We start from the raw sequence: 12,415 nt of genomic DNA on the forward strand, positions 1-12,415 counted from the left end.
AAAACTGGCTCTTAACCCATTAAAGTTTGTGTTTTTAAAGTTTCAGACGTTTCGTTTGGTTTGTGCCTGAGCACAAATCTGAAGAAATGTGTGGTTTTTAATTATTCTGCCATTAAAGTCAGTATTTTGGCCACTTGGGAACAAAACAATTAAAAAAGTGTATTTGATTATCAGTAAAAACGGTCATATACAGCTTCAGCACTTCAAACCTACTGAAAGATGTTCTGTGGCACATGAACAGATTAATACTGAAGTGTGTGATTTATCAAAGCATGTCATAAGAGCACTAAGACTTTTCATAACGTGTTCTTTTGTATTCCTGCAAAGTGAAGTGTTTTACTTTCAATGCCTCCAGATATTATCTATTTAGATATCATTTCAAAGTCATTTATTCCAGAAGTGTTAAAAGGCACCAGATTAAGCCTAAATGTAAGCTAAAAAATAGTTTTCAGCAAAGAATCACCTTTGCTAATGCAATTTCGTCCCAGACCAGGCTTTTATCCACGTCCAGGAAACTGTTTCCTAACCCTGCAGTGGGTCGAGCGCCCCCTGCAGGACGCTTTTCTATCACATTTATTGAGTGGATAAGCGTTCATAAGATTAGCTCGTTTAAAATACACAGCCTAGTTTCCGTCCTTCTGAGGAGGTAGTGGTAGGCCCACACCATCAGCTCCACTTCTATCCGCTGGAAAAACACCCCGCCTTTAGTGTTTGGACCCTCGTCTTTAGGGAAGGGAGGGGGGGCGTGTTAGGAGCTCCTACTTCTAACCGTTACACAACGACGTCTGCACGTAATGTCCCATCTGAACCTGCAGCTCTGTCTGGGCTTCACTGCGTGTTACTAAATCAGTCTCCCTCTTAATCCTTTAACTCGACAACTTGTTCAGTCCTAGATGGACAAGAAGTGAACAAGAAATCTTGTCGACGTACCTGCAGAGAAGCAGACCACCACGGAGAAGAGGGGTAAACATGTAACCTACTACCTCCATAACTGTGTGTGCGCTTTCACTTATTTACGAGGGGGAAGAAGTCGGCGTCCTATGCTCCAGCCGCTTGTTTGTGTTTTTTTTTCCCGTTCCACCTTAAATGGCGCGGCAGTTACAGGCACCAGAATGTAACTGCTGCAGCATTTAAGGTGGAACGGGAAATTCGAGCAAAAACATGGAGAGCTGGCTTGGCTGAGCTTCGTCGTCTCATGTGTACGCTGTCCCGAACAGTACAGCGTGGTTAAGTGTTTTAGTTGGATTCTTTAGGTTTACTTAAATTTGAGTTGTCGTGGTGTTTTCTGCTCTCCCGTCTTGTTCAGCCTGGTGGAAAAGGGGAACCATCGAGCTGGAGTAAATGTTCTGCCGACCACAGTGATGGCAGCTCCCTTCCTCAGACTTGGGCGCCTGAGTGAGCAGGTATGGTTACACAGGCTGGGCGGGATGTTTAGAAGAAGCAGTGGTGGGTGAAGTGAAGGATGAAGGATGGAAACCCTGTCCAGAAGTGTTCAGTGATGTTCCCACTACAGTACATCAAAAAGCAATGCCAGAATACACATTGACACGGCACATGGGGGAAACTGCTGTTTTTATTCCTTGTGTTTACTCCACACGGCTCCTCGCCCTCACTGGTCATCAGTTCTCTACTGTCAGTGTGTTTAATCAGTGGTGGACAAAGTACACAAGTCATGTACTTGAAGTAAAGTAGAGATGCCCAAGGTAAATGTTACTCCAGTAAAAGTAGAAGTTCCTCCCTTTAGACCTCCGCTTGAGTAAAAGTATTTGCCTTCAAATGTACTTAAGTATCAAAAGTAAAAGTACTAAAAGATGAATTATTACTCTAATGTCCGATTACCATTTTTATAACAAGACTCTTGTTTCATCAACTCATTTTAGGTGAAAATACTCCAGTGTCTCTCTTGGTAAATCAGTATTATGCTGTCTATTAAAATGATCATAAGCACAGAACACTGGAGGCAAATAGTTTCCTTTAGGTAGAACCGAGTGGCTCTGAAATAACATTTCTTTTTTTCAAACAATCAAAGTTTCAGTTTTAGATTTATTTGCAACTTAGTTACAAGGTTGAGTTTACTAAAAACTTTCTTTAAACGCAGGATCACAAATGAGTAGGTCTCTGTTTATAAACATAAACTAGCCAAACAAATTTACTATAAAATGAAAGTGTTTGGCATGTGTCTTTTCTGAATTTATACAGTCACGACTGTGTTTGTGGACATATTTCTATATTGTGTTCTATTTACACAGTTCGGTTAGTTCCATCATTTATGTTGAATAGACTCTCCTGAAATTTTACACTCCTGCACTGATGTCGAACCGAATGCTTACACAGGGTCGGTATGACCAACAGGTCAAAACAAGCTCAGAACAAAGTGACCGCTGTGCCCTGATTGGTGTTCTTGCTTCACGTTTCCTTTATTTTGACATGTTACGTTTTTATACACACATAAACCAAAAGGAAAGACAGATTTCGCAAAAAACGTAGTGGAATAAAAAGTAAGATATTTGCCTTTGAAATGTAGTGGAGTGAAAGTAAAAAGTCGCCCAAAATGGAAATACTTCAGTAAAGTATGCATACACCAAAAACTACTTAAGTATAGTAACAAATTACATTTACTTTGTTACTGTCCACCACTGTATTAAATGAAAAAATCACTTATTTAAATGAGCGAAATTCTCAGCAATTACTTAGTTCAGTAATGCTGAGATTAATTACTGGCTCCGATTCATCAGTCGACTCGGGCCTTAGCTAAACGACCTGATGGTGATTTTTTTTTATTTTTTAGTAGAAGTATTCAAAATTGTACTACTAAAAATGTAAAAAGTAACTGTGTTTGTAACTCTAACTGCTTTTATGAATACATATACTCAATTTCTGTGTTTGGGATATGTTTTCCCAATTCTTGTGATTCGTTACATTCCAGTCCTGTTTACAAACACTTTCATTCATAAAATGATGTTACTATGTTAAACTTTAGCCTTTTTGGAAATGAAATGAAACTATTCATCACAGGAAAGCGTACAAACAGATAGGGTCTATGGTCTTGATTTGTTGCTTGTTCCCCTGCTGCCATGGTGCTTTCTGCTCGTCACTAAATTGCGGCTGTACGTCACCCACTTCCATAGGAAATGATTGGTCATCTGCCGCTCTGTTGCCTTTTTTCTTGATCTAGCTAACTATCCAACAGTCTTTGAGTTATATGAACGTATGGTAATGTGAATGTAAGGTTAGTTACACTATTTAAAAAACACGGGTACAGGATAAATAATTTAACGTATTTGATCATTTGGTCTTAAGGACCAATTCTGGGTAATGTTTCTCGCACGCACATGCAGATGAAGTCCACAACACTCCAGGTGCCGCCAGTTGGGACACTTCCAGCATTGTACCATGCTACCGTGTCCATGAAGAACGTCAGAAATGGCAGAGAACAGAGGCGTGCTTGGCATCACATTTAGACAAGGCAGTGGTGTCCCTTTTTGAGGCACTAATAAAAACACAGCACACCCAACAGAATTCTGAGGTGCATGATTCATGATGTTCTGACCTAGTACAAAGGGGATGCAAGAGGGAAGGACAGCTGAGATCTGTCTGATGTTTCACAGCAAGCATCCAGCTAGATCAGAAAAGGGAAGACGGGACCCAGTTTTATTGCCTTGTTTTTCTACCGATTTATTTATTTATTTTTAAATTTTATTATAGGGCCATTTTGGACATTACATTATTTCTCAAGTATTCATTAGCAGCTCTGAGTATGACTGGATTATGATCTGTGATTTGATGAATGAAGGCTGCAGGGACAAAGCAATGGCAGTAGTCATATATTTTACTTACTTGTGTATGTATTTATTTCATTATTTAGGCATCGCTTGATTTGAAAAAAATGTTGTGGTCTTTGAAAAGTATTGGAAATGGAGGGAAATTCTTCGAATTACCGGACTGACTAGATTATCATTTAGTCATTGTTATAAATTCTTTTCTGTAGGTATTATTGGACCATTTCTGTTGGTCCATTTTTCATAAAATTTTGACACAATGAAAAAGGAAGTTGGCAGTTTCTAATAATGTCATAAAAAAAAGGACAAAAGTGAATTACAAGGTTTGGTCTTGACAGGGCTGATGACTCTCACTGTCTATTTCAGAGTAGCACTGCAAAATTACACTCACTGGCCATTTATTTTATTAGGTACACCTTGCTAATAAAAGGTTGGACCCCCTTTTGCCTTAAGAATTGCCTTAATTCTTCATGGCACACTTTTAACAAGGTGTTGGAAACATTCCTCAGCGATTTTGGTCCATATTGACATGATAGCATTACGCAGTTGCTGCAGATTTGTCGGCTGCACATCTATGATGCGAATCTCCCGTTCCACCATATCCCAAAGGTGCTCTATTGGATTGAGATCTGGTGACTGTGGAGGCCACTGGAGTACAGCGAACTCATTGTCAAGCTCAAGAAACCAGTTTGAGATGACATGAGCTTTGTGACATGGTGCATTATCCTGCTGGAAGTAGCCATCAGAAGATGGGTACACTGTGGTCATAAAGGGATGGACATGGTCAGGAACAATACTCAGGTAGCCTGCAGCATTTATACGATGCTCAATTGGTACTAAGGGGCCCAAAGTGTGCCAAGAAAAAATCCCCCACACCATTACACCACCAGCCTGAACCGTTGATACAACGCAGGATGGATCCATGCTTTGATGTTGTTTATGCCAAATTCTGACCCCACCATCTGAATGTTGCAGCTGAAATCGAGACTCCTCAGACCAGGCAATATTTTTCCAATCTTCTATTGTCCAATTTCGGTGAACCCGTGCGAATTGTAGTCTGTTTTCTGTTCTTAGCTGAAAGGATTGGCACCCGGTGTGGTCTTCTGCTGCTGTAGCCCATCTTCTTCAAGGTTTGATGTGTTGTGTGTTCAGAGGTGGTATTCTGCATTCCTTGATTGTAACAAGTGGTTATTTGAGTTACTGTTGCCTTTCTATCATCTCGAACCAGTCTGCCAATTGTCTTCTGACCTCTCACATCAACAAGGCATTTTCGTCCACACAACTGCCGCTCACTGGATATTTTCTCTTTTTCAGACCTTTCTCTGTAAACCCTAGAGATGGTTGTGCGTGAAAATCCCAGTAGATCAGCAGTTTCTGAAATACTCAGACCAGCCCGTCTGGCCCCAACAACCATGTCACGTTCAAAGTCATTTAAATCCCCTTTCTTCCCCCGTTCTGATGCTCGGTCTGCACTTCAGCAAGTTGTCTTGACCACCTCTACATCCCTAAATGCACTGAGTTGTGGCCATGTGATTGGCTGATTAACTGTTTGTATTAACAAACAATTGAACAGGTAATACCTAATAAAGTGGCCAGTGAGTGTATATGATTAATAAATAAAGGTAAAATGAGTCATGTGGTCACATGGATTGGTGGACTGTCAGTAATTGACCAGCAATGTGGTTTCCATGGCAACACAGTCTGAGCAAATGAGTTCAGAAAAGTTCAGCTTTTTGCAGAAAACAGCACTTTTATGGTTGAAACCCAGCAGTCCCTTTGTTTAAGAAAAATAGCCGATCCCTTTTCAGTGGTGCAGTATGTCCAGGAAGAATTATTGAATGTTCATAACTAGAACAGATTAGCTTTCAGCACTCAGTACTCAGACTTATACAAATATACAGTACTGTGAAAAAGTCAGAGACCATCCTTTCCATTAATTCATTTCCAGTCAAACAGTTGGAAGTTCATTTTTCAACATCATAAAAAAGCACAAAGTGTGTGTGTGTATGTACGTGTATATGTGTATATATATATATATATATATATATATATATATATATATATATATATATATATATATATATATATATATATATAATAGAAAATTCAGTCTTTGAATGCTAAATATTAGAATAGCATTTAATTTAAAATTTTGCATGTTCACTTGTTGCCTTTATTGCAGCTTCAATTTCTTGCTTTCTAGAAATCTGCAGAATCAGTCTTAGAAATCTGAGAAATCAGTTTTTCGTGATCCCAGTAGTCCTACATGCATTCAGGGATGTGGTGATGTGGGATGGTCAGCCAATTGTTCTTAGAACACCAGCAGCTTTTTGTTTACTTTGCAGTTTGCTTTTTTTTCTTCCCTTCCTCAGTAAAGCCACCTAATTTCAGGCCGCTAGCATCGAGTTGCCTTCTCACAGTAGAATGATGGACAGAAACACCTGTGGATCTTTTCAGATCTGAAGCAAGAGTGGAGCTCTTCTCCTCTCTCAATGATCAAAGCATAAAATGCTGTTTATCTGAGGGTGATGGATATGGTGGTCTACCAGATCTTGCATGGTTGTTAGGAGTCCTGTTTTTCGTATAGCAGTTTTGGAACCATATTGTTCTTTGACTTTCTCCGCTTGCTTATGCAGGTTGATTATCTTGTGTCTACACTTCCCAGAAATATCCCTGGGAAATGTAATACCATATTTAATAGCCATTTTGACTGGAATTTAAATAAATTAAGGGTGCTGTCTGACTTTTGCACAGTACTGTACGATGTGGTGCGGCAACCTCCGAGTTGTGAAAACTCAAGCAAGGCCATTACACACATTGTTTTGGCTCTCTCTTTTTCCTTAGGAACAGAAATGTTTCCTCTGTACGCTTTTATGAGAGAGAACTTCTTGCAAAAACAGAGGAGAAAATTTCTCTCACACTGTACTGTCTGACTGTTGCCTCCTGTATTATTAGCGCCTGCGTATGGAAAGCTCATTTGGCACTTTAAGAGGAACGCCAAATGTGGTGAACTTCAATACCAAAGCTGGAAATCCAAAGAAACCAATCAGATACACAAGTATAAGTAAGTTAATATGACTTTTTCAATTGATTCTTCGAGAACGTACATGTAAAAGTAGAGCTATTAGCCAATTAATGACTAAAAACTAATGTTTTTTTAATTTCCAAAGTGCATGATTTTCCTTTACTTCGACAAAACAAACATACAGAACCCTTTTCCTCTTTTATTCAGCACATTATATAGTACGTATGTATGAAACTGTGTTTCTTAAGACCGCTTATGTTTAGAAGCATTTATGTTTAATCTTTAATGCTGGGAGGAAGTCGTTTTTTATTAATGCTCATAAGTACTTTAATGTTCTGTCTGCTCTCTTCACCCTAGAGAAGGCAAAGCCCAAAACAATAATCGATATTGGCAAACTATTACTGCAAAGGGCCAATGACGCTACAGTGAATAAACAGTCAGTAATTGCAGATGCTGCTTTGAAAGCAGCCACACAGACAGCAAAGCTTGCTGCTTTGAGTGATTTGAGTGCTGCAGATGCTTCTACGCAAAAAGCTCCCTCTGCTCCAAGTTCTTCAGCTGCTGAATCAGTGACTCTTGTTGCTGCAGGGTTTGTGGATGCAACATCTAAGACTTCAGATGCTTTAAAACCACCAGTCCTGTCTAGCCCTTCTGTCAAAGGGGAACCTACAGCCACCAAGAAAATCCCTCCTGAAGAATCTGGCTCTTTGGGATTATCTCCACCATTTGGCACATCATTCAAAGCTACCAGAGGGGAAATGGAAGAAAGTCCTCAAAAAACTGCCCACAAAAACACAGGTACCTTTACAGCACCACCTGAAGCTGTTTCTGATGCTGACCCCATAGATGTTACATACTCTGAGGATGTTGATCCAGTCAGTGATTTCAATGACATAGAGGTTGCATCCAAAGAGCCTTCAGTTGGGGTCCTTTCAAACACGGACACGGTGACTGCTGAAATTGTTGGCTCTCAGTCTATCAGTGCAGCAGACATCCATGCCACCCCTGAGGTGTTGATTCCAGAAATTTCCCCTGCAGGATATAGTTCTACCAAAGCCACTCCAACTGCTGAAGGTGTAGAAATCATTCATGCCCTGGATGATGCGACATCTCCACTTTCACTTTCTTCTGAACATGTCCCATCAAAAGTAGAAGTTACCCAAACACAGATGCAAGATGTTAGACCACTGACTTCTGCGACTCCTGCTGATCTTGCCTGCTATGCATCTTCCTCAAAGATAATTTCTGAAGAAATTGCTCCTGAAATTACTCCCGAGGCAAAAGTTTCACCTCATGCTGTACTAGAGCATGCAATGACAGAACATGGGGTAGACTTTGACTCTGCAAAAGCGGTGTCCCCTGACTCCATTTCAAGAGTCATACCTGTAGGAAGGGCACATCAGCATAACACTGCTGAAATCCCTGGGGATTCCTCAAGTCGGGCTGAAGAGAGAGTTGCCATGGCAGGCAGGGTTCTGAACCTCACACCAGAGACGGTTTTTGAAGCTTCAGTGGCCCAGAGCCCTGAACCAGTGAAGGGAGAATTTGCAGAAGATGGACTAAAGACAGAAGGAGAGGAGGCAGTCAAGGAGTCTTTAGAGGGTACTTATCACTTTTTTCTGGTCTGTTATGTTTGAATCATACTTAGGCATGTGCCAGCATAAAAAATTGTCATGTTAATTAACCTTTTGTCACAGTTTAGGTTGTTATCACAATATTGCATTAAAACACTTTTAAAGACTGGATTTTCTTTTAAATAGCAGTAGAGGTTTGTGATATTTACAGTAAAATGCAGCACAATTTGCAGTTAGGCTAGAGTTGAGAATCCTGCCATAGAACACTGACCTTAACCAAGAGCTTTGAAGCTGCTTCAATGTAAAATACACTATGTTTAAATAAAATATTTTTGCCATATTCTGTACTGTATCATATAATCCTCATCTACATGTCACGCCAGTGATTCTGTGACTGTTTTGTTTGTTGGCCCATTAGCAGTCTGCCAAACTGCTTGTTAAATAAAACCAAGATAAGTTTTGTCACTTTTACTTCATACAGTTTGTGATAAACATACATACACACATATATACACACAATCACATACACAGTATCTCACAAAAGGGAATGCACCCCGCACATTTCTGCAAATATTTTATGTCTTTTCATGGGCCAACACTATAGACATAAAACTGTCAGTCAATGTGCAGCTTGTATAGCAGTACAGATTTACTGTCCTCTGAAAATAACACAGCCATTAATGTCTGAAATTCTGGCAACACAACTGAGTACACCTCACAGTGAACATATTTTCTGTGACCACCATTATTATCTAGCACTGCCTTAACCCTCTTGGGCCTGGAACTCACCACAGCTGCACAGGTTGCTACTGGAATCCTCTTCCACTCCTAAATGATGACATGTCAGAGCATTCCTCCTTCCACTTGAGGATGCCCCACAGGCACTCAATTGGATTTAGGTCTGGAGACATACTTGGCCAGTCCATCACCTTTACTTTCAGCACGGCAATTCATCTTGGAGGTGTGTTTGGGGTCGCTATTGTTTTGGAAAACTGCCATGTGGCGCAGGTTCTGAAGGGAGGGATGGTTCTGAATTTAGTTCAACCAATTCTGTTCAATGCTCTGCTTCAGAATGTCACAGCACATGTTGGAATTCATGGTTCCCTCAATGAACTGCAGCTCCCCAGTGCCGGCAGCACTCATGCAGCTCCAGACCATGATGTTACCACCACCATGCTTGACTGTAGGCAAGAGACAGTTCTCTTGGTACGCCTCACCAGGGCACCACCACACGTGCTGGACACCATCTGAAACAAGTTTATGTTGGTCTCGTCAGACCACAAGACATGGTTCCAGTAGTCCATGTTCTTGCACTGCTTGTCTTCAGCAAACTGTTTGCAAGCTTTCTTGTGCATCAGCTTCAGAAGAGGCTTCCTTCTGGGATGATGTTTATGCAGACCGAGTTGATGCATTGTGTGCCGTATGGTCTGAGAGGCTGACCTCCCTCTTTTTCAACCTCTGCAGCAATGTTGGTAGCGCTCATGCATCTGTTTTTTGAAGCCAACCTCTGGATATGACGCAGAACACATGGACTCAACTTCTTTGGTCGACCTTAGAGAGGCCTGATCCAAGTCAAACCTGTCCTGGAAAACTGCTGTATGACCTTGGCCACTGTGCTCAGTTTCAGGGTGTTGGCAAGCTTCTTATAGCCTAGGCCATCTTTGCGGAGAACAACAATTCTTTTTCTCACATCCTCAGAGAGTTCTTTGCCATGAAGTGCCATGTTGAATACCCAGTGGCCAGTATGAGCGAATTGTACCCACAACACCAAATTTAACAGTCCTGCTCCCCATTCACACCTGGAACCTTTTAACACTAATGAGTCACACAACACCAGGGAGAGGCAACAGCACAATTGGGCACAATTTGGACATGTTCACTGTGAGGTGTACTCAGTTGTGTTGCCAGCTATTTAGACATTAATGGCTGTGGGTTGTTATTTTCAGAGGACAGTAAATCTGTACTGCAGTACAAGCTGTACACTGACTACTTTAAGGTATGTCCAAGTTTCATTTCTATAGTGTTGTCCCATGAAAAGATATAATAAAATATTTGCAGAAATGTGAGGGGTGTACTCACTTTTGTGAGATGCTGTATATTTGTTAGATTGAACTTCCTCAAATTAGGCAGGACAGAGTTTTCACATTTGTCGAGGGATAAAAAGTTCTCCTTTTGCTCCTCCTTCTGCCATGCTATGATTGTTTACACACACCGCTCAGAAAAAGGTGCTATATCACACGGTTAGAGTGCAGTGGGAGTCTGTGAAAGCAGAGCTACACTGCATGTCTGAAAAATCTCCAGTGAAAAAATGTATTTTTTCTTATTACTGTTTGCAGTTGACAGTAAATTGCAGTGACAGTATTTAAAAGTGTCAATATCAGTGTTACTGTCAGTGTTTAATATCACAGATTCCTGAATTACCAAATACTGGCACATGTCTAACCATAGTACATCCTAGTTTTGTGTGGATCAAGTCCTGCACCCTCAAGATGTAATTCACACAACTGGCCAAACATATAGGTGTAGCTAATAGGCCAGCATATTGTGTAAAGCCAATTGTCAGAAGCAGGTCATTCATAAAAGAGATCACTCAGTCACAGATAAACATGGATTGGCCCATGGATGTGAGTCAAACCACACCTCCGTACAGTCTTTGATATAAAGTGAAGTATACTATGTTTATCACATATATTTGTTTATTCGTTTATATAATCAGCTTTTTATTATGGTGTGCTCGTTCTTACTTAAACTACAATGAGCCTAATATGGCACTCTGGCTTTATTGCTCAGAGTTCACTGCAGTCACATATATTCCACAGACTAGGTTTGTTGTAACCTCTTTCTGCAGCCCATCCAGGTGCCAATACCATTGTGACTGTGAAAAGAGTTCGAATATCTCCACAAAGTTAGCTGTGATGAGATCAAATTCGGCAACCCAAATGTAATGAAGAGCCATTTTTCCTTTCAACAAAAATTAAATCACTTTGGGAGCCACAACATTTAATGGGTATTTTACCATCTTGGCTGTAAACATGTCTCGGTATCTTTAATTAGTTGAGACATTGGATTCTCTTCTGGGCCAACCTTTGCACTTTTTGTTTGTTATAAATGCTCGACAGTTTTAATCAGCTGTTCCTGTTCTTGTTATGGTTGTTTAGTTGTTTCCTCATATATTTGTTGCATAAAATGCTGTAACTCTTATCAATGAAATGCTTGGCTGATCAGTGGACTAGATTAAAAGTGTTGGTGAAAATGTACCTTTTTAAACGGAAGTTTCAAAGTATAATGTATTTATTCACTTCAATATTGATTGCAGTTTCTGGGTATTTGAGTTGATGTGTAACAGATTTGAACAAATCTTGGGTCAGTTTTTTTTTTTTTTTAAATATCTTTCACAGCTACTGCATTTTGGAACAAGAATATAAGATGTACATATAAGGTATATGTGTACATTTGTGCTCTTCTCTCCAGCAAAACTGGACCCAGTAAAGAGACTGTTCCTAGATAAGATCCGTGAATACTCCACCAAGAGCAAGTATGTACACAAAACTTTCTGTGAACTTAAAAAAAAAAATCTGCTCTTTTTCATCTCCTCTACTTAACATTATGCTAAACCACTGAATGTTAATTCAGCATGTCCCTCATTTCCCAGTTTTCTTAATGCTAGCTCCTCTGCTATGTCCCTCAGGGCCTGCAATGGGCTGGTTGATGCTGGCCCAGAGTATGAGAGAGGCTTTTCAGAGGAACTGACTAAGCTTCAAAGACTTTATGGTAATGGGGACCTCACAGCATTTCCAGAGTTTAAGTTCCCAGGTGGGCAAGACTTTGTGTTACAACACTGTGGTCTTTTTTTATAGTGTAGTGTTTTGTTTGACATTTTGAGTGAAAATTTTTCTAAACCTACAATTCTTTTCTCTTTCTCAGAGCCTGTGCTGGATGAAATCAGCTCCAAATAAATAACAGCTGCTCACAGCTTTCCAAAGAAGTGTTTATTCTTTATCTTATGTGTATTGTCTTACCAAATAACATTGTATAGT

General features: G+C 40.2%; 1 protein-coding gene across 3 annotated transcripts; it reads left to right on the forward strand.

Moving 5' to 3' along the window:
- Positions 1–685: 685 nt before the first annotated feature.
- si:dkey-22n8.3 (endochitinase A) lies at positions 686–12,360 on the forward strand. 3 transcript variants are annotated; one of them, XM_017699025.2, is made up of 8 exons: positions 686–963; positions 1,307–1,403; positions 6,735–6,843; positions 7,162–7,602; positions 7,843–8,406; positions 11,850–11,913; positions 12,067–12,191; positions 12,303–12,360. In XM_017699025.2, the coding sequence occupies exons 2-8, from the start codon at positions 1,362–1,364 to the stop codon at positions 12,332–12,334; spliced, it is 1,377 nt and encodes a 458-aa protein (XP_017554514.1). In that variant the 5' UTR covers positions 686–963; positions 1,307–1,361; the 3' UTR covers positions 12,335–12,360. The 3 variants fall into 3 exon arrangements, with proteins under 3 accessions (XP_017554514.1, XP_017554511.1, XP_017554513.1); XM_017699022.2 differs by having other exon boundaries at positions 687–963; positions 7,162–8,406; XM_017699024.2 differs by having other exon boundaries at positions 689–963; positions 7,393–8,406.
- The last annotated feature ends 55 nt before the right edge of the window (positions 12,361–12,415 follow it).

Source organism: Pygocentrus nattereri, chromosome 12 (assembly GCF_015220715.1).
Source record: "Pygocentrus nattereri isolate fPygNat1 chromosome 12, fPygNat1.pri, whole genome shotgun sequence".
Classification (NCBI taxonomy): Eukaryota; Metazoa; Chordata; class Actinopteri; order Characiformes; family Serrasalmidae; genus Pygocentrus; species Pygocentrus nattereri.

Coding starts and splice junctions, on each gene's coding strand:
- si:dkey-22n8.3 (XM_017699022.2), top strand. CDS start 1,362: ATGGCAGCTCCCTTCCTCAGACTTGGGCGCCTGAGTGAGCAG. Junction 8,407..11,849: donor AGTCAAGGAGTCTTTAGAGG/GTACTTATCACT, acceptor TCTTCTCTCCAG/CAAAACTGGACCCAGTAAAG. Junction 11,914..12,066: donor GAATACTCCACCAAGAGCAA/GTATGTACACAA, acceptor TATGTCCCTCAG/GGCCTGCAATGGGCTGGTTG.